Raw genomic sequence first — 27710 nt, 5'->3', positions numbered from 1 at the left:
AGGCAGAATACAACTGTCACTCTCAGGTATCGTCTCTTTGGACAGTGGGACAAATTTTATTTGTATCCATACAGTGTAACCATAGCAACTCTTTTTATGATCGATAAAAGCCTATCCAAGCGTATAGTTTACCAGCAGAGAAAGAATTATTTTTATTAATTTCTGAAATAATTTTGAAGAATTTTATATACAATGGCATTAACCTACGAAGATAGAGAAGTTAATTTTGATGTGTCCTTCTCGTAAGTACGCAATATTAATTATTATATACAATGTGTCCCAGGCTGAGCGTGCATTAGAAGTTTTTAGAGAACTACAATATCTGGATATCTTTTTGCACATTACTGTTTCACAACGAGATCTATAGATTAAAAATATTTTCAATATGGCGGCACTTCCGAAAATACCGGAAGTTGACAGCAACTTTTTTATTTTAATTAGGTACCCCCATATTTTATTACACACTTAAATTATCTGTAAAATTTTATGAACCTCGATATCAAACACTCAGTACCTAACATTAGCCGTTTTTGAGAAAAAAAAATATTTAAAATTTTTGGAGGAAAAAAACTGCCTGTCAAAAAAATCTGTATAGCCTAAACCTAAACAACAAATTTAGTGATTAACACAGCCGCTGTGGCATACAAATGCGTTCAAACGTTCAAATGGAAACCCACATTTTTGATTCACTAATGAAAATGTTTTTTATTTCGTTACTTTTTGATTATACAGTGTGACCCACTCAAGACCGGGCACCCTCCATAAAATCTGTGTTTATAGTCCGATTTTGATGATTTTTTTTTTCAAATATAAAGTTTCAAAAAATGTACTTTAGGGCTCAATGTCATGTTATTTCACAAAAAAACAAGGCCTACTTAATAAAGTTTTTGTGGTGAAAAATTTGCAAAATCATATTAGCGATTTTTTTTCAAAAAATTTGAGTACACCCCTACATTCGGCATCCTCCAAAACAGTTCTGTACCAAATTTCGTTTAAAAATATTAATTATTAATAATTCTGCAGTTAAATTAAATAATTCCCTATTTTTGCCAATTTAACGATGAGTTATCACGTAACCCTTGAAAAAAACAATCCACAACAATGGGTTTTATTAGCTGTCAATTCTTGCAGCGTAGAATTGAATATTAATTTAATAGCACGCAGAAAGTGTTGTATCAAGAAATATTATTTGCATTATGGAACAATTAAATATTAGGGATAAAATTGAAATTATTCGTTTAGTGGGTGATAACTATCTTCAAGCAGGAGAAGCTGCCAGAGAATTTAACAACAGACATCCCGACAGACCTGCAGTAAGTAGAAGCACGGTTCAACGAATAAATAGAGTTTTTAATGAAACTGGTTGTGTGTCAAAATACTTACTAAAAAACAGAAGGCCGGAACATCGAATAAATAGGCGGAATGAGGAAATATTAGAATATTTTCGTAACAATCCTCGTGCAAGCATTAGAGGCGCCAGTGTTGATTTGGATATACCAAGGGAAAATATTAGGAGATGTTTGCGAACTAATAAAGTTAAACCCTTTAAACCAAAGATTTTACACACTTTGGAAAACGGAGATGATGTTAGACGATTAGAATTCTGCTTATGGGCTCAAGCAGAGTATTTAAATAATAGAAATTTCTTAAAAGAAATTTTATTTAGTGATGAGGCAACATTTAGTACAAACGGAGTAGTATCCTCTCAAAATTCGCGATTCTGGGCAGTCGAAAACCCTGAATGGGTGATCAATACAAGAAGACAGTATTCTCAGAAATTAAATGTGTGGTGTGGCATACTTGATGATAGAATCATTGGTCCATATTTTTTTGAGAGAAATTTGAATAGTCCAACGTTTTTGAATTTTCTGATTAATGACTTTTGGGATGCAATACATAATTTACCATGCCAAACCCGTTTGAATTTAAAATTTCAATTGGACGGATCACCTGTGCATAACGCGGCAGTTGTCAGGGAATGGTTAAATGAAAATTTTGAAAATAAGTGGATAGGTCGAAATAGCCCGCTAATTGAGTGGCCACCGAGATCCCCGGACCTAACACCCCTTGATTTCTTTCTTTGGGGTTTCTTAAAGCAACAAGTTTACAAGTCTAAACCTCAATCTGTAGATGAATTACGTATTAGAATTACAGAGGCTTTTGCAAATATTACAACACAGCAGCTTAGGAATGTAACTGTTAATCTAAGAAAAAGATGCGACAAATGTATTGAACTGAATGGAGGGCTGGTAGAAGCAACTAGAATTATTTGAATATGTTTAACTTATTATTCGGTTATTGTGTTGCTTGTAGTATTTTTATCATTGTTTTTAATAAAACTCGTTGTCGTGGATTGTTTTTTTCAAGGGTTACTTGATAACTCATCGTTAAATTGGCAAAAATAGGGAATTATTTAATTTAACTGCAGAATTATTAATAATTAATATTTTTAAACGAAATTTGGTACAGAACTGTTTTGGGGATGCCGAATGTAGGGGGTGTACTCAAATTTTTGAAAAAAAATCGCTAATATGATTTTTGCAAATTTTTCACCACAAAAACTTTATTAAGTAGGCCTTGTTTTTTGTGAAATAACATGACATTGAGCCCTAAAGTACATTTTTTGAAACTTTATATTTGAAAAAAAAATCATCAAAATCGGACTATAAACACAGATTTTATGGAGGGTGCCCGGTCTTGAGTGGGTCACACTGTACATGTTCCTATACCTAAAATAAATCGTCTTTAAGTTATTTAAGATTTAGTTTCTTTTGAAACTTCTAATGCACGCTCAGCCAGAGACACTCTGTATATTGTTGTAATTATCATATATAGTCACAAAATATTCAACAAAATTAATAAAAAAAAACAGTATAATTTAGATCACAACATATTCAGTACCAGTGTGTCATCTTTGCTTTTTTTAACAAAAGATTTAACAAAACATTCAACCGATTTTAAATATAACATGATTAAATTAATACTCTTTTTAGTGAAATGAGATTAAGATTGGGAGAAAAAGTAATTGATAAATTGGACAACATAGAAGACACAAAAGGCAATGCAGGTGATCGTGGACGTTTAATCATTACTAATCTGAGGATTCTTTGGCATTCCATGATCAGTCCAAGAGTAAATTTAAGTAAACCAAAAAAATCCTAGTCTAAAATATTTGTTATTATTTTTATTTTATTTTTTTAGGTATTGGATTGAACACCATAATTTCAATAAATACAAAAATTGTTAATTCGGTAAGTCGAGACCAAATTTATTATTATGAGTATTACTATCATCATTATTATTATTTATATTATGCTAAATAAAACAAATAACGCACTTCATAATAACTGGTTTTATCTTAAAATTATAAATATCTATAATAACAGAATATTTTTTAGAGACTTAAGTTGGGTCTAGCATTGTACTAAGGTTAATAGTCATTCTTTCAGAAAACTAAAGGAACCACACACGCTTTACACCTCCTAACAATTTCTAATGGTACCAGATACGAATTTATATTTACTAATTTAGAGCAAGATAATATGAGGCATTTTACTTCAGTGGTTGGTGTTCACAAGTAAGTACCAAACAGCAACCTAATCTAAATATCTGCCTAACCTGCGTAAAGAAAAGATAATCATATATTTTTAAGTTATGTCTCTATGCATAGTCTGTATCACGGGGGTGTCACTTGTATGGGAAAACAGGCAACAGTCAAATTTAAACGTGCCAGGACCAACGACAAAGAAAGCAACATCTGCCAGGCATTGGCTTTCTTTGTCACTCACATTGCTTAAATCATGATACCGCGGCCATTTTGTCAACAAAGAAGCTGGCCGGGCTGTCCTGGCAAGCGATTTAAAACAATTTTGCTTTTTACAATATTAAATTACCATTTGGATGTATTTAATGCGATTATTCAATTAACTGGTAAGTCAGAAATTACACACAAATACTTTATTCGTAAATACAACTAAGATGTAAACGTAGTTTTGTATTTTTAGATTTCAACTTTTGCAAAGACCCGCCGATAGAACTTGCCTGGCAGCGTACCTGTTTAACTAAACGTATTATTTCCTGATAATAATATCAAAACACGTAAGTACCTCTATAATTTATGATGACAAATGATTTTGATTATGTTTTATGTTATTTAAATACTTTCTAACCTCAAATAATAGTAAGATCCTTGTTTATATCGCACAGCCCGTTCAAAACTGTATTGTCTTCAAAAAATGTTTACAAAACAAACAATTATTACAAAAACAATGTCCTTTTAATCTGATTTATACCTCAGAAGGATGCCAGTAAAATTTTATTAAATCAACATTATATTATTTGGCCATTAATATCCAAAAAGGAGCATATTGCCTTAACTTAAATTTTCTTTTACTTCTCTTGACAATGTTCTCTATATTCTCTATTTTGAGTTAGTAAACTTTTGAACGGGATGTGCGATATATAAAATACATAATATATCCAAGGGTATGATCTGATAAAAGTATTTTTTGATGCATTTTTTGGTTTTTTATGCACGTTGGCTTGGTTTATGTTTTATTCAGCTTATATTTATTTGGTATAACAGTTTTTTTTGCCTTTGGAATGGCATGCATTGAGGCTAGATAGTGTTTCATTAGATCATTAAAGGAATTTAAATTAGCATATATTTTTTGTCATATTAGTGTGTTATCATGATACAGGTAGTTGTATCATAGTGCTTTATGCATGTTATTTACCTATTATATATTTATGTAATGTATTATCAGTAAATAGATGATAACATACTACTAAAATGTCTTTTTAATAGTATGTTTATCTTCCCAATTCACTAGTTATTTGCAAAATGTATTTTGAACTAATTTAAGTCATTAATTGATCATCTTTCTTTTTCAGGTTCCGGGATATTCTTTTTCATTGTTAAAAAAATATATATATATTTCAATATTATTGTAATATAAATCGCAGCTCTAAAAAATAAATGATATTGTTTACTAATGTGCAATTTATTTACTATGAATTTTCTCTGAAAATAATAAGTCTTTAATAATATCATTGATTTGCTGTGTAAAGTTAATAGACATATTTTTTAATACATTAAATTATATTAAAGTAATAAAAAATATGTTTATTAACTGTAAACAGTAAGTCAGTAATACCTACTTATAAAAATATATTTTTTTTAATTTCCCCTCTTTTAAGCCCCGCCCCTCCAATTCCCCTCAATTTCGCTAGTACTGCCAGGCGACACCAGGTGGCGCCTGTTTCCATTTTTTAACATGCAGTTAGCATTTCTTTAATGTACCTATTCTATGGTCTGTATGTTATATCCTGTCAACTGAGTGACATTTAATATGATTGGCATAAATATGATTGAGTCTTGATATATTAACAACATAATAATTCAATAAAATAATTCCAAATTATTATATTTTTAGAGCTTTTATAACATCAAAGTTGTATAGAGAACTGAAACTCAGAGGAGGTGTAGTACATAACAAAAAATTAAAGGTTTTACCTCTGGAACAGATTTTTTCTAACATCCATGGCGTTTGGAACCTGTCAAGCGATCAAGGCAGCCTGGGCACGTTCATAGTCAGCAATATTCGCTTCGTTTGGTTTGCTGACGTCAACGAAGGATTCAACATATCTTTACCATACCTGCAAATTGAATCAGTAAGACTAAACTCTTAAAATAAAACGATTTTACTTTATAATATTTTAGATTAAAATTAGAGACTCCAAATTTGGAAATGCATTGGTGATAAGGAGTAACGAACGTAGCGGAAACTTCATTCTTGGTTTTAAAGTTGATCCAGAAGAAAAACTACATAACCTTCTCAAAGAACTCACCTCTTTATATACTGTTTACATGAATAATCCCATTTATGGAGTTGAGTATAAATGGAGTTTGCAAACTTCTGAAGCGCCTCAAACGAGCAACATTTTTAACGACTTAGAAGTACTCAAATTTAAAATATTTTTCTTAAAAATATTACTATTAGGGATATTTTAGATTGTAGAGGATCCTAAGGATGAAATAAGCAACACTATATCTGCGTATTTGGCTGATGAGGGTCACGAAAAAGATAGACCTCCTGTATATTCTGAAGAACTGGGATTGGCAATTGAATCTGTTAAGGAGGGGTTTAGTTTAAAAAAATTGTGGGAAGTTATTCCAACGTATTAAGAAGTACCTACTACTGTTTTTTTTTATTTATTTATCAATAAAAATATGTTTTTGTATTTTGTGTTGGAATTATTTTTTAAAGTTTCATAAATAATTGTTTCCATATATACACAAATTTTAATTAAGTTAAAATTTATGTAGTTTACTGTAAAAATCAGGTGCCACTGACATTTGCCCTATTTTTTCACTAGTAATACCACTAGAGGTCAAATTATTTCCGGAAATTTTTTCGAGCTCATGAATATTTTGAAAATTATCCCGAGTCGAAGATAAAAAAGTAATTTTTCTCGTGTATTCTCGTCGAGCTCGAAAAAATTTCCGGAAATAATTTGACCTCGTGTGGTATTCGGTAAGAAAATTCCACACCAAATTGTGTTTGAAAATCAAATAAAATTAAAATGTATTTTTCGATTTTTGGTCGAATTGATTATTTAGTTACTATGATAACATAGACTAATGTCACGTACTAGAGATAGATTGGACACTGATATAAAACAAATGGGTCCGTCATTTAGAGCCACCTGGTGATCCGGAAGAAACTAATGGAGAGTTTTAGCATAACATAATTTTAGCGTTCCGATACGTATTAACGCTAACTAAAACGGTAACGTTATTCAAGCGGAAAATTATTCCTTGTAAAATATAAAATAATAAATATAGACTTTTTTACTACATTTTATGTTTTATTAGATCATTAGAAGTGTAACATAATTAAAACAAAATTAAAATTATGAATACATACATTTTAAACACCAACAATAGATTACATAGCGCCTATTTTTTTTGATTTAACAACTAAATTATAATATAGTAAAAATAGTATAGACTACTAATTAACTGTTACTAAAAATACTATATATTACCAACTATGTACTTACTTATTTATAAACTATTTTTTTATTTGGTTCATAAATTTATCATTTCTAAAATGTCAAAATGACTTTAACAAAAAAGTTTAGTATCTAACACGAAAATGATGATCGACTGTAAATATCAGAAGACACTAAACACAAACTATAAACACAAATCACTGAAATCACTGAACTTTCCGATAAATTAGGAATATCTGAATTAATAATTATATAAATAATGATTTGACGGATCACCAACATTCTGTCTAGACAAAAACTAGACCATAGACAGTAGTTAACATAGAGACTGTCATGTCACCTTCATATATAAATTAGAAACCTGTATTTTAATATTTTTTGCGCTATCTGGCGATGCGGAAGAAACTAAATTTGTAGTTCTATAAAATTACCATTGAGTGTCTAGGGCATGATGATAACTAAGTGACACCCAAACCTAAAAACTTGCTAAAAACTATTTCAGTTTTGAACTTTGAATAAGAAGACTAAGAGCGCTTTCACACACGCCGGCAAAATCGGTGCCGGTGTCGGAGCTGAAATCGATTGCAATATAAATAAATTAGCTCCTTCACATATACTCCGATCCGGTAAAATAGTCGGCGACCGGTAAATACAATAGAATTAAATACAACGGATACAACTGTCGGAAGATGTAGAAAGCCGGCGCTGACTCCGGCACCGATTTTGCCGGTGTGTGTGCAAGCGCTCTAAGGAAGGAGCATAATGCTATCCATGTATTCATGCATGGTGGGCGGAAAAAGCTCTCTAAGGTGGGGATCCTTGACAGTTCTGTTTGACGATTTATTTGACACATTTGAATTTGATTTCAAATTTTATGGATTTGTCAGTCTTTACGGAGCTTATTTTATGTTATTTATTATTTATTCTATTACTGATAGTTGTATAAAGGTAGTAAATCTAGATGGTAATTGTGGCAGAACTTAAATTAACAGTGACACTATCGCGATTTATCGAAAAAGACTTTAAAATAGTTGGTTGTGTAGCGTGCGGTAGATCTCGGCAAAAATTGAGTGAAATAATGGAACAACTTTTCGCTAGTAAGTGACTATATAATATACATACGTGTAGTAAACCGATCATTTATGAAATTCACTTAAATTAACTAAATTATATATTTTTCTTGCATTTTAGCTTTTATTTATTACTTGTCAAAGATTAGATGTCAAAGAATTTAGATACGTTAATTTGACTTACCTGCTTCAGTAGCGTATCGGATGTTTGTGTTAATAAATACTTATTATAACTTATCTATTTTTATTAGAATTATATTATATTTTTATAACAATTTTAATAACTACCAACATTTATTCACAACGTAAAATAAAACAACAAATTATTGAGTCTACCCCACGTCTACCCTACATCATAGTTTTACATTTTTTAAATAAAATTAGAACGACACTGATAAACCGGAATTTAAGTCGGCCATATTTGAGGCCCATCGCGGTGTACCTAAGATTTTTGATATGCTCCTTCCTTAGTCTTCTTATTCAAAGGTTTTGAACAAGTAGATTATTTTCTTTTATCTATGGTTTTGAAGCTGTCAAGCGGTACGGCTTAAAAAAATGTTTCGCTTGGGTCATGAAAGCAAAGAAAATCTTCGCCAGGAGATTAAGCAGTTGACACCCGCGAATACTAGGAAATCAAAGTCAAGCGTATGGAAGGTTTACAAACTTTCATCTCAGCTTTGTAATTGAAATGTGTCAAAATTGTCATGTAAACTAACAAAAATCAGACTCTCAAAAAGATATTCTGTCATTATAAACGTCAAAAAATTTCCAGTATAATTCGCTGTTGGGTGCCCACAAGGAAAACATTTTCACTAAAATTTATCCGTTGCCATGGTGATTTGTCAAAAAAACATGTTTTGATTGGTTAAAAATTACAGGTGTGGAATTTTCACTAAAATTTATCCGTTGCCATGGTGATTTGTCAAAAAAACATGTTTTGATTGGTTAAAAATTACAAGTGTGGAATTTTCCTTATAATCAATTTTTTTTTCTTATTAATGATTGCAAAAATATGTATATTCGATACCAACAAAACTATTAGGTACGTAATCGAGAGCACAGTTTTTTAATTCATTGTTGCCAACCATGAACATATTCGGCGCCAAGCTGACTAAGTGGAATTTAAATTTCCCGCTGGGGATTCAGGTGGTAGCTCTGCTGTAAAAGAAATATCATGTTGCCACATTTATTTTTTTTCCTGACATTATCATTCGTTTTGACACTTTAGTTTTGTATTACGAGTTTTTGGTTGTGATATTTTAAGCTTAAACATTTTTACTAGCAGGCCTTGCAGTCGAACATTGTTCTTTTTAGAACCTTTTTTACAACAAGATAGCTTAATAGACGTAAAAAACTCATCGCAACTTTATTATAATATATTTTGAACAGGAATGCTGTAGTAATGGCCCTTTATCTTCAGTGCAGTTAAGAACGTGAGTTTTGTTGATGTAAATAATAACTGTTTATATATTTATAATTAATTTGTTTTTATTTTCTAAAATATTTTGATTAAAAGTTTATTTGATATGAACTATAGATTTTGAATAAGAAGACGCATATCAAAAATCTTAGGTAAATACACCGCGATGGGCCTCAAATATGGCCGACTTAAATTCCGGTTTCTCAGTGTCGTTCTAATTTTATTTAAAAAATGTAAAACTATGATGTAGGGTAGACGTGGGGTAGACTCAATAATTTGTTGTTTTATTTTACGTTGTGAATAAAAGTTGGTAGTTACTAAAATTGTTATAAAAATATATAATTATAATAAAAATAAAGTGTAAGTAAGTCAAATTAACGTATCTAAATTCTTTGACATCTAATCTTTGACAAGTAATAAATAAAAGTTAAAATGCAAGAAAAATATATAATTTAGTTAATTTAAGTGAATTTCATAAATGATCGGTTTACTACACGTATGTATATTATATAGTCACTTACTAGCGAAAAGTTGTTCCATTATTTCACTCAATTTTTTCCGAGATCTACCGCACGCTACACAACCAACTATTTTAGAGTCTTTTCGATAAATCGCGATAGTGTCACTGTTAATTTAAGTTCTGCCACAATTTCCATCTAGATTTACTACCTTTATACAACTATCAGTAGTAGAATAAATAATAAATAACATAAAATAAGTTTCGTAAAGACTGACAAATCCACAAAATTTCAAATCAAATTCAAATGTGTCAAATGAATCGTCAAACAGAACTGTCAAGGATCCCCACCCTAGAGTGCTTTTTCCGCCCATCATGCATGAATACATGGATAGCATTATGCTCCTTCCTTAGTCTTCTGATTCAAAGACCATAGTAGATTTATATCCACGAAATTTCGGGATACCTTGTATATAAATTTATTTCGGGTATTTTTCTGTCAAACATAAATCACCTTCCTTCAAACCAAAAACTTATTCCGTCATACAAATTGACAGCTTATCAATGTGAAAATGAAATGTTTAAAACAAATACTACAAATTACCAATGGAACTCTAAACGCAAAAAGACGTTTTCATTTTTCCCCTCCCAAATTAAATCAGCTGCAGTGTTCGCCGAACTCACAATTAGACAAAAATATCTCTGACAGGTAGGTACTGCTTGATTTGATTTATTTTTTATACAAACGTCTCCTCTATCTCAAGTAAAAGAGCGTAACTTAAAAATCTTACTCTATTTGAGACTTCCCTATAGGTACTACTTTTATCTAACGAAGTACTGTAACTATATCTATCACGGTCTCAAGGCAATGATAGTATTTGAATTGGATGTATCTCACAAAAATTACGAGTTAATTTTTTATTTTCTTTTATACTGACACATTTTAAAAATGCGAGCTAGAATAGAATAGAATAGAATGTTTAGGAGGGGAGTTAATCACCGCGACCTTATATATCTATTGTGTGTTCCCCTTTCTTGAGTTATAACGAGTTATAACTCATTATACAGTCTCAGGGCTTTAAGAAAAGCCAGTATCTGAGACGGCTCCACAGAGGCCAGCTCTCCATCCTCGACATCAGACGTACCAAGGTTCATGGCACGAATGGTCGTCGTCTCGGCGCACTCAGTGATAAGGTGTTCTGGTGTTTCCCCATTTTCCCCACAAAATCTGCATTCGCCGTTGTTTCTCAGTTTCAGCCTACTGAGATGTTCGTTGAGGAGACAGTGTCCTGTTAGAAACCCCGTGACAATCCGAAGATTGTTTTTACTTAAATCAAGGAAAACCTTTGATTTTTCTCGGTTCTAAGGAACTTTTTCGAGTATCTTAGACCGTTGGAGGACACCCATTCCAAGTTACGGATGGAGTCTTCCAGATTCTTCAGTTCCGCTTTCAGTTGGTTCTCGTTTGGAAAACAGAACGGTTCTGGTCCAGTCAGTGGAGTGTTCGCTCCTTTTCTAGCTAGATCATTTGCTTTTTCATTGCCTTCTATCCATTGGTGAGCAGGCACCCAGAGTAGGAGGACTTTATTTTCTTTGCCTAATTTGTTGAGCTTCTCTAGGCATTCTTTAACCAACTTCGAATTGATGGTTACTGAGTTGATCGCGTTAAGTGCTGCTTGACTATCGGATAGGATGGCAATTTCCTGTTTTCGATAGTTCCTATCTAAGATAAATTGTACGCATCTTTCGATAGCGCAAATTTCTGCCTGAAGGATACTGGGATAAAATGCGAGCTATAACAGTATTTGAGATAGGGGACGTTTTAACTATACTGCTTGACACAGAAATTGCAACATCCAGTATATACTTAACTACACTCACCGGCAAAAAAAACCGGCCACTAAAAACTAGTCCCAGTTTCAGAGTTGGATTTCTCGCGAACCACTCATTAGATTTTGATGATTTTTTTTTAATTTGTCAATTAATTCCTTCTTAACGGATGCTACCTCAGACATTTTTATTCCGAATTTATTTTGAGCATATACAGGGCACAACAATAAGCCGAAGTGTTTTGCTCGAACTTTGTGACACCCTGTAAGGTGCAGCTCTATTAGTAGCTATTGCTAAATCAAATCACATTGTAGCCTTATCTTTTGTGAGCATTTTGTTTTTTTAATCACGACATTATTTCTGTTTATATTGGAGATACGCTGCTTTAAAACGAACGTCTCGGAAATATGCTTTGCAATATGTTGGAATAACTTCCCACAATTTTTTTAAACTAAACCCTTCTTTAACAGATTCAATTGCCAAACCCATTTATCAAAAAAATTAGAGCTTATGGGCTACATTCATACTGTCCGCGATTATTATTGCCATTAACCAACCAATAAACATAGACAGCTATGTCTCTCATGATGACAAGAACGGGCTCACTGGAATCAGAAGTGGAATCGGGTTGTTTATAGTGACGAGTCACGTTTTTATTTGTAGTCTCACGATGGTCTTAAAAGAGTCCCAGGCATAGAGAAAGGCGATACTTCCCAAAATATTAATAAACTATATTTAAACTTACTGGGTGTTGCAATTTCTATGCCACATAGTATATTTTAACGGTTTTGATCAAACAGATACATGTGTCTGCCTATACCCGAACCAAAAACTCAAATTTGTTATGTCTGGATTGACGGAACTGGAATAGACTTAAGAACGAAAACAAGAACTCTGGATTTTGTGCCTTCCACTTATAAGGAATGCCCAAACTGGACATTTGATGGAAGCAGTACGTTTTTCAGTAAGAGACGATATTAAAAATAAGAAAAAAATATCTTAAAAATTACACTAAAATTTTGTAGGTGGTCCAGAGAAGTCCGATTATTATATAGTACCGATCGCAATGTATCCAGATCCATTCAGACGAGGTAAAAAAATATTTATTTATCTAGTTTTTCCTACAGATCTTTTTAATTAATCCCCAGTTACAATTTATACAAACAATAAGGTCCAGTTTTATACCTTCCTTAGAGATTTTTTCGTTTAATTCAATTTTATATACAGGGTGTCACACTTAAGATGGATACAAGAATACAAGCCAATATCTTGATTGTTTGTTGAGCGATTTTTTTCATTTTTGGCAGGAGGCTGTATGGCTATAAGACGTATATTTTGCTCAGGGTACGAAATGCGATACCTCATAGACGTACGTTTTAAAGGAGTTTGATATTTTTCGAGTCAAGAGTAAACTACCCTTACGACAGTATTTATTTCAAATCTGATAAATTATGTTGAATTCTCCTTAGCCAAGATACTTAAGTTCTAATTTTGATAAATATTGATACAGGGTGTGTCATTAAAATAAGACATTTTTATTTTTATTATTTTTTTAAGTACTTACGACGCCACTGGATAAACAACTGGTTTATTATCAATAACAAATTATATCCAATTATCAGTTAATAATCTATTTAATCCATTAAAACGTACGTCTATGAGGTATCGCATTTCTTACCCTGTGCAAAATGTACGTCTTATAGCCATACAGCCTCCTGCCAAAAATGAAAAAGATCACTCAACGAACAACCAAGATATTGCCCTGTATCCATCTTAAGTGGGACACCCTGTATGTGTCAGTTCATTGGAGGGTTCAGAAGTCAATCAGTGTCTCTAATAGACGTTTTAAATCAACCACAAATTATCGAATTGAAAACCCAATTTGATAAATTTTTTGCTGGAATTCTGTAAAATACTTCTGTATTATCTCTGGATTCTTAGGTAACAATAAGATTGTTCTGTGTGAGGCTTTTACTCCGGAAAAGAAACCTACCAAAACGAACAACAGGCAGTGTTGCATCGAAACTTTGAACAAAGTTTGCGATCACGAAGTGAAATTCGGTTTCGAACAAGAGTTTTTCTTGGTGGGCCATGACGATAAACCTTATGGTTGGCCTTGTGGTGCCAAAATTGACACTGAAGGTAACGACTTGTTACAGACAATTTTCAAGCTAAAATTGCAACAATGTGGTAACGTAACTCATACTCTCTAGTAATGAACGTTCAATGTTCATCATAAATCATCGTAGCTGGTAGTATTCCATACATTTTTCTTTTTGGAAAATAGTTTTCAAACCTAGAGAAGACCCAAAAAATATTAATAATTGTTTTTTTTAATCTTCTCTAGGCAAAAGTTACTGTGGAATAGGTTCTAATAGAGTTACAGGCAGAGATGTGGTCGAATGTATCTACAGGTGCTGTTTATATTCTGGCGTTGACGCTTACAGTTGTAAAGCCGAGGTAACAAAGAGTAATATACAGGGTGTTTAAAAAAAATGCGAAAAACTTCAGGGGGTGATTCCTTGTTCAAAATAAAGGGTAGTTTGCTTCATAAACGTTGGGTCAAAAGTCAACCATTAGGGAGATATTGCGGTACAAAGATGGCGGAAAAATAATGTTTTTATTTTTTATCTTGAAAACGAAAAGAGATAGACTAATAAAATTTTATGAAAGCATTACTGTTATGACAACACACTTTCTGGTAATTTTTTCACTTTTTTAAAATGAGCGGAAGGGGTTGAAATAAACTACCCCTATCATTCTTGTTAACGAAATTTAAAGAAAAATCTTATCTAACACATGCAAAAAAAATAATTTGGATAGTTTAGTTTATTTAGAAACTTTTTTATCTCTTGTATTTTTTTGATAAAACTCACCGATTTGAAATTAAAAAATAAAATGTAAAGCATTACACGCCAGGACAAAAAACATTTTCTGATAAAGAATTTAGTGGGCTGCTGTATTTTTTTAGGAAAAAATCTAGTCGGCCGCTGTTACTTTTTAGGATGTTCCTAATATTATTTTATTTGACCATTACTCTACTGCAATACGTTATTATCTAGATGATTATTATTATCGTTATTATCACTAGATTCTTAATCTAAAAATGTTTTTTGTCCGGCATGTAATGCTTTACATTTTATTTTTAATTTCCAATCGGTGAGTTTTATCAAAAAAAACACAAGAGGTAAAAAAGTTTCTAAACAAACTAAACTATCCAAATTAAAGCATTTGCATGTGTTTGATAATATTTTTCTTTAAATTTCGTTAACAAGAATGATAGGGGTAGTTTATTTCAACCCCTTCCACTCATTTTAAAAAAGTAAAAAAAATTACCTGAAAGTGTGTTTTCATAACAGTAATGCTTCCATAAAATTTCAATAGTCTATTTCTTTTCGTTTTCAAGATAAAAAATTAAAACATTATTTTTCCGCCATCTTTGTACCGCGATATCTCCCTAATGGTTGACTTTTGGACCCAACGTTTATAAAGCAAACTACCCTTTATTTTGAACAAGGAATCGCCCCCTAAAGTTTTTCGCATTTGTTTTGAAACACCCTGTATATGACCAAATACATTTTTTAATTAGGAATTTATTAGAAAAATATCATATATATTTTTCTTCTCATAAGTTTATCTTCAAATTTCAGATAGCCTTTGGTCAATGGGAACTGGTTACTGGACCAACCTTAAGCATTAAAGCCGCCGATGACCTGTGGTTAATGAGATACATTATCAGTAGAGTTTCTGAAGATTATGGTTTGACGGCGTCCTTCAAGGCGAAACTAGTACCAAATGCTCCAGGATCAGGTAAAATCAACTTAAAAACTCATCAAAATTTCGAAGATTACATGTACCTAGGTAAATAAATATTAAATATTATATTTTCAAAGATTCTTCACTGAAATTCTCACATTTTTCATGCTCATAAAACAATATTTCTTAGCTCTACACACGGCAATGTCCACAAAAAATAGCAGACAAGATGAAGGTATAAAATACATTGAACAATTCATGAAGAAACTGGAGAAGAATCACGCGAATGATATTAAAAGTTTTGATTTAGCTGGAGGTCTGTATATTGAGCATCAGTCAGTACTACTTAGTAATAATGAAAATTAAATATCGCATGTTTTTAAGGTGGAGATATGAGAAAACGTTTCACAGGAAAAGATGGAAGCCCTTGTTTAGATAAATTTAAAAGTGGTGTTGGAGATAGGACAGCCCACGTTAAATTATCACCTGCTGTTATTGATAAAAAGAAGGGTTTCTTCGAAGATAGAAGACCTTGTGCTAACGCGGACCCTTACCTTGTTATAGCGACTCTAATAAAAAGTTGTTTATTGTAAATTTTGTGTAATTTATTTCTTAAAACTAGAGGGAAATTTTAAACTTTGTGTATATTTGGTTGCCTACCGGATCGATATATTTTTATTCTATTCTGTGGTGAATAAATGTCATACAAAATACACAATTTACGGTTTCTGTCAATTTTTTAATAACATGAAGATGTTTAGAATTTAAGAATAAAAAAGTGCTAATACAATTTATTTAAATAATGAGTAGAAAAACTGGAAGTTTAGAGTTACTAGATATGGACGCAAATCATTTTAGTAAAGAGCCTTACAGGTCTGAAACGAAAAGTTTGAATTTAGGGAAGGGCCAAGATTCGGTAAGCAAGAAAAATATCTTTATAACATCATTATTTTATTTAAATATTGCTTTTTTAAGTTAGTGGTTTTATCTAATCATATACTTTGTTAGTCTTAATAAGTTATTCCTTGCGGTACTGCTATTTAATGTGTTAAAACTTTCTTAGATGTTATTGTATGATAAAGTGCTTAATATTTATTAAATTACAAATGCAAATTATTTTTATTTTATAGACAAGTTGGGGTAAAATATCACCAAGTAAGAGTTATTGCTCCTCTAGTTCAACATCAACTGAAAATGTTGTATCGACACTGGAAAGGAAGAAGGTTCTCACTTTTTTTCTAGAATTTATAAACTAAGTAGTTTTTTTTAATTTTAAATTGTCAACGTCTATTAAGTGAAAAGCAAATAGTGGAAAATATAATTATTTATCCATAATTTGTATTAAATGTTTCATTATAATCTTTATATTTTTAGGCTCAGGCTTCAAATGATGCAGCTACTTTGAATCGACCCGATGATCCTCCGTTGTTACCAGGTGAAAAAATTACTGGCCAGTCAAGGGATGTTACATATTTGTGTCCTTATCAAGGCCCAGCCAGGGGTGTTCTTACTGTGACCAATTACAAACTATATTTTCGTCCTTCTGATAAGGATTCTTCAAATATCATTGATGTCACTTTGGGTGTTGTATGTATAATCTTTTTAGTTACTGACTGTTAAAAGATTTAATGACATTTTGTTTAAGATTTCTCGAATTGAAAAAGTTGGTGGTGCTTTATCTCGAGGAGAGAATGCTTACGGCATTGAGATATTCTGTAAAGATATGAGGAACCTAAGGTTTGCTCACAAGCAAGAAAATCACTCTAGGAGAAACGTGTTTGAGAAACTACAAATGTTTGCGTTTCCACTGAGTCACAAATTGAAATTTTTTGCTTTCGAATATTCAGAAGTTTTTCCTGAAAACGGATGGGCTGTATATGAACCAATTGCTGAACTTAAAAGAATGGTATGTCAGGTTATTTTGAAAATATTTGATGTTATAATAAGTTTTTTTAAGGGGGTTAATAATGATATGTGGAAAATAACAAAGATTAATGAACGCTACGATGTATGTGATAGTTATCCAGCAGTTTGGGCTGTTCCGGCTCAAGTTACTGATGATGATCTAAGGGTAGTTTCGAATTTCAGAAGCAGAGGTACCTAGGTAGGAATATATTTACAATAGCTGTAATATTTTTTTTTTGGTTTATTACAGGTCGGTTGCCTGTATTAAGCTGGATTCACACTGAATCTCAGGCTACAATAACGAGATGTTCACAGCCATTAGTTGGAGTAAGTACAGAGATTAATGTTATGTTTATTTTTAATTATTTTTGATGTTATTTCAATAGGTTAGTGGAAAAAGGTGTAGGGAAGACGAACATTACATTCAGTTGATTATGGATGCTAATGCTCAGAGTCATAAAATGATTATAATGGATGCTAGACCCACTGCCAATGCGATTGCTAACAAAGCTAAAGGAGGAGGGTAAAACAATATATTTATATTTTAATTGATTTTTAATGATTTGTGAGTTTAGTTATGAGTCAGAAGATGCTTATCAAAATGCAGAACTTGTATTTTTGGATATCCATAACATCCATGTAATGAGAGAGTCATTGAGAAAATTGAAGGAACTGTGCTATCCGAATATTGATGAAACGAAATGGTTTAGTGGAATTGAGTCTACGTACTGGTTAAAACATATTAAGAGTATTTTGGCCGGGGCAGTTAGAATTGTGGATAAGGTAGGCAATCATTAACTGTTTTATTTGAATTTTTATAAAAAAATATTCTCTTTTAGGTTGAGAACCACAAAACATCGGTGCTGGTACATTGTTCGGATGGATGGGACAGGACAGCTCAGTTGACAGCCTTGTCAATGTTGATGCTAGATCCATATTACAGGACCATTAAAGGTTTTGAAGTTTTGATAGAGAAAGAGTGGGTATCTTTTGGACACAAATTTCAACAGGTTAGTTTGTTTTATTTTTTAATTATATGTGTTTGGTTTGGATGGTTTAAAACAGTTTTTTTTTTGTTTTAAACAATATACAGTATGTCCCCGGATTGTCTTTACAAGAGGAAAAACTTTTATTATTTGCATTTTGAGAAAAATTCATTCTTCATAAAAATGCTTAATCCCGTTTATACTTTTCGAAATTTTCATACATAGAAAAATAAACCGTGCAACCAAATAAATACGATGTATTTAAAAAAAACAGAGTTTTAAATGTTTTATACAGTTTTAGACAAATATAGTCTATCCGATGACAAAATCCTTGACAGTGATAGATGTGCCTGTCATTTTAATTTCAAAGTATGTAATTTATTTTATTTTACTAAGAAATAAGTTGGTACAATTGGAATGCATAGCAGGAAATTCATATATTTAAAATTTGAGTGACGAGTGATTATTTCAAAATATTGTGAAAAAAACTGTATAAAACTGAGAAAACCTAATTGAGTTATTTTATTTAAAAAAAATACAGTATGTGTTAATACAAAACAAACAAGGGTGTATTTTAAACAAAACACCACATACCAAAAAATAAAAAAAGAACTATTTCATACTTTCAAGCTTCAAGAAATTTCCTGCATTTATTATTATACAGGGTGTCCCAGAAATAAGTGCAAGTATTTTAAGGGGTGGTAGATCTTGATAAAAGAAACTTAACATATTTTCTGTTTATCATTTTTCAAATAAGTCCAAAATAACGGAGTTATTTTACTTTGAAAATTTCCAAAAAGATGATTTTTTGCTAAAATTTTGAGAACCACTGGATCTTTTCTGGATTTTCTTTCTTGTAAATTTAATCTAATACCTATGTTGCCATATTATCAAGAAATTATGGTTTTTAACTAAAAACTAAAAAAAATTCCAAAAAAATTTTCAAAAAATTACCCATTTTCAAATTTTTTTTTTCGGGAAAAATCTTCATAGGCGTGTTTCTGGGGTTGAACTATACTACCAGTTAAAATGCTTGCACTTATTTCTGGGACACCTTGTATTTATCAATATAACTTAGGTACAAATAAAAAAAAATATTGTACAGGAATAAATAAAACACAACAGAAATAGAACAGAAAATTTTATTAATAATAACACTTACTGAATTTTGTACCTTAATTGAGGTTCAAGTTAACGTCTCCTTTCTGCTGCAATGGCTAAACTGGACGGGACCTACTTTGTTTACGCGGAATCCGAACCGCGGTCCTCGGCCATATCATGGTCAATGGCCTACCGACTTAGGAAGTGTCTAAATTAACTCTTACTCACGAGATATCCGATCTCATCCGGCCTCGAACCGGCGTGAATGAGCAGTGTGTATCAATAGATTTTACACTTTTCCCTTGGACAACAGCACGATGCAAAGTTTCGAACCGGTCACCCGTCCATCAACTAGCATCGCCTTACGTCGCTTAACTTCGGTGTTCTAATGGGAACCGGTGTTTCGATGTAGCTGGGCCGTTGCCCTTTGTACCTTAAAAGTTGTTTAATTAATTTTAATTTCATTTTTTTTTAAACCAATACCTTTTAACATTATTTTTCTGCAGTACTAAAATCTATTATTTACCTATCGTGTGATGGCGTTATTTTGCAGCTACTTCAGTTTTTAATAACATATACGAGATGGTATACAAACTTTACTGGTGTGCAAAACTCTCCGTCTGGGCACCGAATATTAACTATAAACTGTGCTCGGGGTCTACAGTTAATTTTCCCCCGATTTTTCCTCCACTTAACTTCAAAAGACACAAAACACACGTAATAACACGAATCACAATGCATCATCTTCCAAAACGCAGGTTATTCGACATTAGAGATGGGCAAAAGTAACCGGTTTTTTGAATAACCGGTATTTTCCTCTAAAATAACCGGTTATTTAAAGGTAGTTTTTTTTTCACCAGTTAACCTAATAACCTTGCATTACGTTCAATAACCTATAGCGGTTATTTTTTAAAAAATCGTACTTGTTTAAAACAAGTAACAATTAAATATTTAGCTGTTTGAATCGTAAATTTCGAAGAAGCGAACGGCACGGATCTTCCAGATATTACGACGATAACGGGAGATCCCGCTCCCGCTCCCAAAACGAAAATATATGACATCAAACATCAAATGTCAAAATTAAATCAGGCATTAGGCGAACCCTGATGATAATAATCAAAACAACGGCCGAATGGCCCTGACAGGTCAGGCCGTAAAACAAAGTACTAATGGCATAGACTACTACTAGCCACCAGCTAGCCAAGTGATACCAACCTAACTTCAAATAGATTCTCTAAATTCTATATTTAAATTTTAACCGACTTTAACGGATTTTCAACGGTTCTTCAAAAGTCTTCCATGGTTTCGCCCAGTTTCACCCACGTTTCACCGTAAATATATTTTATTTGTAGTTTGAAGTCTCTCTTGAAGCTTAGACTAAAGAATACAAAATTAAAGTTCAAGTAATGAATGAAGATAATCTTTCATTATCTATTCATTCAGTCTCCTTATTTTTCTTTGGTATTTGATTAAAATAACTTGGTTGTAGATTGTAGAACTTGTGAGTTGTGTGGTTTTTTAAACGTTAAGTAATTACTAGTTTTAATATTTAATATTATATCCATGTCTACTCAAAAAGTGAGGTTAGCATTTTTATTTAAATTCATTTTGTACATATACATACTTACATTGCTACAATCTCTATTTAATCATGCGATTTAACTAAGTTTATTATCTAAATTTGAAGTAGACCTATGGAGTGTAGAGGTAAGTAAACCTATAGGAAAACTAAATATTTAGTTTTGCTAGGTTAGGTTATTTGAATAACCGGTTAATTTGTGTCGGTTAATTTTGTCAAGTTATTATTTTTTAAAGATAATTCCGGTTGACCTATAACCGGTTTTTTACCAATAACTGCCCATCTCTATTCGACATAGTTTGACACAAATTATAACCTATAATTTGGCAAGACTTTGACAAGCCTCAAAAATCTTAAGTCGAGTTCATGCGCAACAGCTACGTCCGTGCATCATTACGTCCCTCAAATAATATTGAAGTATGATCTGTCATTTTTGAAATAATCCAATAAAACTGGTTAAAAACAAGAGATTTATATATAAACCTATCCATAGTTAACTTAAAAAATATTAGAAACTTTTTTAGTAAAATAAATAGATTGGTATGGGCGTCATCTGCTTTTTTTCTGTCATCGTCTGTCGAAATTTTATCTGAGAAAAAAAAGGAGTATACTTATGCAAATTTAAAACAAGTAATATTGTTTTAAACATGAACATAACAACCCTATTATTTTTGATTGAATTAAAAAAAATGTTGTAGAGAGTGGGTTTGGGAGACGATTATCACAGCGATGCCGACCGTTCTCCAATATTTCTCCAGTTTATCGATTGCGTTTGGCAGATTACCCAACAATTCCCCAATGCTTTTGAGTTCAACGAACATTTCCTTATTACCATCCTGGACCATCTTTATTCGTGCAGATTTGGTACATTTTTGTTTAACAGTGAAAGAGAAAGAATGGCTGAGAGTAAGTTACTTATATTCTAGAAGAAATATGATGTTTAAAATGATTAATTATTGTTAATAGGAATTAAAGATACTACGGTTTCCTTGTGGTCGTATACAAATTGTAATTTAGATCTGTACAGGAATCCTTTGTATTGGGCCAATACTAAACAAGAGAAGGTGCTGGTTCCGATAGCTAGTATAAGACATATACAGTTGTGGAAGGCTTACTATTGTAGGTGGAATCCTAGTATGAGAACTCAGGTAAGTTTATGATTATAATAAAAATTAAAATCTCTATATTAATATTTAATAAAGTCTTGTTCCCTAATGAAGGAGCTTTTTAGATGTGTATTTATAGTTAAATAACAGTCCTTAAACTGACGTAAAATATGTTGCTTACAAAAGTGATCGTTAAAAATGTCTCTAGTTATTATACCGGGTGTTGCATCGTCGAGCGGGACATAGGAAATCCCATGTAAATTTTAATGGGGTCAATTATTCGCTTCCCTAATTATTTTAGAGAATAATTCTATTTAGGTTTATCGAAGAGCACTAAAACCCACATTCAATAGAATAACTTTAGATATTTTTGATTAGCCCGTTTACGAGTTATCGCCGATTTTTTTTTAAATATTTCTCCTTTCTTATGGCCCTGTATTTACTAATGAGCACCAGTCAGGGTAAAAGATAACTGTCAAATGAAGTTGTCATTTCAGAAATTTACCTATTTAGTGCTTTATTATTATTGAAAACTCATTCCTACATCGGAAATCTTAAAGATGTATTTATAAATACAAATTAATATGAATTAAAGTAAAATAAAGTAATCAATTACAAGGTTAATTATAGTATTATTAGAATATTCAATAACATTAATTTAGGTACTATTAAATTGTTAGAACTTTAGGATTTAAGAAGATGTTCAAATATTATTCCATCGACTGCTAGACAATAACCCAGGCGATCATAAAATTCTCTTCTTACATTCGCTAGTTGGTAAACTGAAATTCTATTGCATTCGGCAGAAATAGCATTTTTTAACTCGTCTAGATTTGGGTATTTTTTATCCTTGTATATCCTGTTTTTTAAATGGCCCCAGAGAAAGAAATCATTTCGCGAAATATCAGGAGACCTTGCTGGCCAATTTACTGTATGATTTATTAGGCCAATATCGTTTCCGTTAAAACTATTGTCTAAATATTCCCGAACAGCCAGGGTACTATGTGCCTGGCAGCCATCCATTTGGTACCAAACTTCCTGGTTTTCCCTAGCGGCATCATGTAAAGCAGGTAAAATATGACTTTCGAGTAGTTCCAAATAATATTCTGCATTTAATTTTCGCGTAAGAAATAATTGCACGATAATATTGTGTCCGAATATCCCTGCCCAAATATTTACTTTCTGTGGCTATTGCGTCCTTGTTTCGACAAACCTGTGTTGGTTTTCTTTGTTCCAATATCGATAATTTTGAACATTGGGTTCATTATTTAAGGTAAACGTGCATTCGTCAGTGAAACATATGTTTTTTAAAAATTCTCTATCCGTGTTTGCTCTTTCCATCATATCAAAACAAAACGCCTGCCGCCGTATTTCGTCCTCATCTCGTAGCTCTTGGTGCTTTTCATATTTGAAGGAATAGTATTTATGTCGTTTCAAAATTCGAAACGTTGTAGTGTGATCTATTCCTATTTCATCCTCAAGTTTCCTTGTGCTGATCTTTCCATCGTTCTCTTCCACGCACAATAAAACTTCCAAGTCGGTATCATTTCTTGCATCTTCTCTTTGTTCCTGCCTTGCTTCACATCTGCAGTTATTTATTAGGGTACCTTTGGTCTCAAATCTCTGTATATTCCTTGCGATTGTAGATTTTCCAGGTATCGCTCTATTCGGATACAGAGCAGCAAACATGTCCGACACCTTTTGATAACTATTTCCTTGATAATACCATTTAATCATCAATGCTTTTTCTTCGGTAGTGTAATTCATGGCTAATATTTTCGATGTAGGTATGAGTTTTTAATAATAATAATAAAGCACTAAATAGATAAATTTCTGAAATGACAACTTCATTTGACAGTTATCTTTTACCTTGACTGGTGCTCATAAGTAAATACAGGGCCAAAAGAAAGGAGAAATATTTAAAAAGAAATCGGCGATAACTCGTAAACGGGATAATCAAAAATATCTAAAGTTATTCTTTTGAATGTGGGTTTTAGCGCTCTTCAATAACCCTAAATAGAATTATTCTCTAAAATAATTAGGGAAGCCAATAATTGACCCCATTAAAATTTACATGGGATTTTCTATGTCCCGCTCGACGATGCAACACCCGGTATGGTCTAAGGTCAAATATTTTTTATTTAGTTAGGTTAGGTTATCGCACACACCTCCTAGGTAGGCACCTCAAAAAAATTCTCTCCAAGTATGAGCTCTTAATTTTAATTTAATTTTTCCTTATTATTAGAAAGAAAAATTCATATGTCGGTATCTACTATTTGGAAAAAATATATCGTCTCATATGTTAGTGGGAAATTGAATTCTCTACAAAAAAGGTTACTTACAATTTTTTTGGAAACCTCACTGTTCGAAAGTTATTAAAGGTTGAAGTTTGATTATTTTAAGGCAGATTTCTTTTTTCTTATGAATTTTCTAACTCGTTAACAAAAAATCATTATTATACACGCAACTTATAGTTTTGTAGGAAATTTACTGCTCTACAACAAAAATGGTTTCTTATGGTTAGTCGATTAAATTAACCGTTTAAAAGATATTCATCGTCAAACTGTTTTTGATTAATAATTCAAACAATTCCAATCCATTTGTATCTCAGTTGATAATTAAATAGAAATAACTTGTTGATAAAAAATTGAAAGGGATTACAGTTAATTTTACTTGGTAAAATCCTAAGATAATTCTATATTTATGCCCCAAAATGACGTCAAATATGTTGGCTACAATTAACAAACAAAAGACCGTGTCTAGTTGTTATTACGGTCGAAGGTTTACGTTATTTTTTCGTTAGGATCCCGTGTATCAACGAATAAGAGAACTGCTAAAGCTAAAGGAACAGCTAGAAAACACTGCACAGGAATGCCGAAGGGAACAGCAACAGAGGATGACCCGAAGCAACGCTAGTCCCACATGATACGAAGCTATACACGTGGCAATTGCTTAAGACTGTTCAGATTGCAGTATTTTTACGTTCGTCTATTGTTAAGTTTAGAATTATTAGCTTAGCTAACGTTCCGCTTTAAAAAGAAGTTTATATTTTATATAAAAAAATTGTATAATTACTGTATAGCACTGTTAAACAGAAATGAAGTCGACTTGTACCAAAATATAGTAATATACGTCTAGGATAAGTTTGTATGATTTTCAGTCTGTTAAAACGAATTAATGTAACTTTTGTTTTGATCTAATCATTTCTAATTTGTGAATATATTTATATAGAGTATTTTCTGTGTTTTTCTTTTTGGTGAAATTTCATTTAAAGTCATTTCATAGGCTACTTGACGCCGTTTTTTTTATTCGTCATATTCTATTGTGGCGGTTATACTAAGGGCTGGGCAAAGGTTAGTTTTGGGTTGCGATTTCCGTATTTAAGAAGTGTACAGGGTGGGTCAAATTCGACGCTTTTAAATGGAAACACCCTTTTCTATAGGAGATAGACGAAAACAAATATCGGTGTCTGGAGCTCAATTTTTATCGAAAACATGATGGTGAAAACCGCACATCAATATCTGTTACCGTTTCGGAGTTACGGAGTGTTTTTCAAAAATGTGCATTTTGACCAAATCGCTGTAACTTTTTTGCTATGGAAAATTTTGTATTTCTATGAAAACACTTCCAAAGCACCTTTTTACGTAGAATTTAATGGTTTAAGTATATTTTTTTTAAAATTAATAATTTAAGAATTATCAACAGAAAATTTGATTTTTTATATGGGACACCCTGTATATTTTTAATTTATCGAAAATAATTTAAAATTACCTTACCAAAAATATAACGCACTTGATATTTTGCTCGATTCCTCTTCGAGATATAGAGTATATAAAGATTCGCCCGCTTTAAAGAAGTAGGCTTTGAACGGCACCGACTGTAATGCAAAAAAATTCTAGCTGTGAGCATCAATTAAAACGAAAATAATATTTGCTATGAGAGATGCAGAATTTTATAACAATTTAAAATATATTTAACCAACATCAACACATTTAAACTATATCTAATAACAATAAAAATAAATAGCAAACCAAGACTGAAATTTTGCTACAGGTATTCGACATATCGACCGTCTTCTGTTATGGACAGACGGGGCAGTTTTTGAACATTTCTCGCGGAATTCATTAACTCAGTGGGGGTGAAAGATACCCTCTCATAACTGCTAAGTATTTCTAATTCTTGTCTATATTATATGGAAGAATAAGGAACCTTTATTCTTTCGAAAGTATATCCATAGGATTAGATCCATGGGCAGATAGTCAGGCGGCCTCAACGGCCAACGACTGGGATCTTGGTGAGCTATTCAATTATTCTTGAAATTGGCTGCAAAAATTTGCTGATAAACTGTAACTGATGTAACTGTCTTGCTGGAAAATATGTTTTCGAGTTCCATTAAGGGCAGATCATCAATAAGGGGTCCAAAGCCTACTAGTTAAAAGTGGCGAACTTTGAAAAATTCTGTATTTCGAAGGGGATTATAACAAAATATCAAGTGTGCTATATTTTTGGAAAGGTAATTTTAAATTCTTTTCAGTTAATTAAAAATATAGAGGGTGTCCCAAATAAAAAATAAATTCTTCTGTTGATAACTATTAAATTATTAATTTTAATAAAATTAAACTTAAACCATTAAATTCTACGTAAAAAGGTGCTTTGGAAATATTTTCATAGAAATACAAAATTTTCCATAGTAAAAAAGTTACAGCGATTTGTTAAAAATGCACATTTTTGAAAAACGTAACTAACGATATGCTTATAATTCCATTTCAGATGCTTAGAAACATATCTAATGATTTCATCTAGTTATCTTATCGAAAAAAGTCTTTTAAAAATAAGCGGTACCGGAGAAATCTGGCAACGCCGCAACAGCACACCGTCGCATTTCTCTCACTCCGACTTAATAAGATCCCTATGCGATTTACTTGCACACATGTAAATCGACTCAAAAGTAATAGTTGCCAGCACGGTATGGAGTGATCAACAATGATTTTAGGATTAATGATTGCTACTGATGCAAAAAATGCAAAAAATTGCTAAAAAAAGGCCGTCAATTTTTCATTATTGATCACTCAGCAAAATCAACAAAATCTAGACTGTTAAAAAAAGTCAATTCAGAGGCATTTTTCTTTTATTACACAATGTTTTTACTACACCTTCGTTACAAGTTTCCATACATAAAATTATTTTTTATATTATACCTAGCCGCAAAATCAAGAACATCAAGTAGATTTTTGTAATTTTTTTTGGTGGTTTTTTCTACGATGATTGTATATAGTAATTTTATCACAGAGAATATATATTTACAGTTAGAATAGTCGCTATATATCATTTCCTATTAGTTTAATACATAAAAAATACATAAATACAGAATTTCCTTCTTTTTTTTTTGTTTAATTAAATTTTAAATTGTTCGTTTATTTATTTATTAAACCAATAGGAAATTGTTTAAATATATAAGTTTCAGGTCACCTTACCAGAAATAT

The 27710-nt window shown here is 31.8% G+C and overlaps 3 protein-coding genes across 3 annotated transcripts; all 3 read left to right on the top strand.

Moving 5' to 3' along the window:
- The first annotated feature begins 116 nt into the window (after positions 1 to 116).
- LOC115885646 (Bardet-Biedl syndrome 5 protein homolog) lies at positions 117 to 6189 on the top strand. The gene is made up of 7 exons (XM_030904613.1): positions 117 to 242; positions 2994 to 3142; positions 3202 to 3251; positions 3450 to 3577; positions 5436 to 5673; positions 5723 to 5959; positions 6014 to 6189. The coding sequence occupies exons 1-7, from the start codon at positions 193 to 195 to the stop codon at positions 6185 to 6187; spliced, it is 1026 nt and encodes a 341-aa protein (XP_030760473.1). The 5' UTR covers positions 117 to 192; the 3' UTR covers positions 6188 to 6189.
- Positions 6190 to 10369: 4180 nt separating this feature from the next.
- On the top strand, positions 10370 to 16158 carry LOC115885642 (glutamine synthetase 2 cytoplasmic-like). Its single transcript, XM_030904609.1, has 8 exons — positions 10370 to 10673; positions 12595 to 12758; positions 12820 to 12885; positions 13736 to 13936; positions 14142 to 14254; positions 15445 to 15604; positions 15741 to 15866; positions 15935 to 16158. Exons 1-8 carry the CDS (start codon positions 10537 to 10539, stop codon positions 16141 to 16143), a joined length of 1176 nt encoding a protein of 391 aa, XP_030760469.1. The 5' UTR covers positions 10370 to 10536; the 3' UTR covers positions 16144 to 16158.
- An 85-nt stretch (positions 16159 to 16243) lies between these two features.
- LOC115885641 (myotubularin-related protein 2) lies at positions 16244 to 25462 on the top strand. Its single transcript, XM_030904608.1, has 12 exons — positions 16244 to 16466; positions 16681 to 16773; positions 16925 to 17137; positions 17196 to 17456; positions 17508 to 17646; positions 17706 to 17782; positions 17842 to 17978; positions 18031 to 18238; positions 18295 to 18465; positions 21820 to 22027; positions 22088 to 22269; positions 25031 to 25462. The coding sequence occupies exons 1-12, from the start codon at positions 16353 to 16355 to the stop codon at positions 25151 to 25153; spliced, it is 1926 nt and encodes a 641-aa protein (XP_030760468.1). The 5' UTR covers positions 16244 to 16352; the 3' UTR covers positions 25154 to 25462.
- Positions 25463 to 27710: the final 2248 nt, after the last annotated feature.

This window comes from Sitophilus oryzae, unplaced genomic scaffold, assembly GCF_002938485.1.
Source record: "Sitophilus oryzae breed Bouriz unplaced genomic scaffold, Soryzae_2.0 scaffold_410_pilon_pilon, whole genome shotgun sequence".
NCBI classification, from domain to species: Eukaryota; Metazoa; Arthropoda; class Insecta; order Coleoptera; family Curculionidae; genus Sitophilus; species Sitophilus oryzae.
This window is presented reverse-complemented; position numbering and strand designations above follow the sequence as displayed.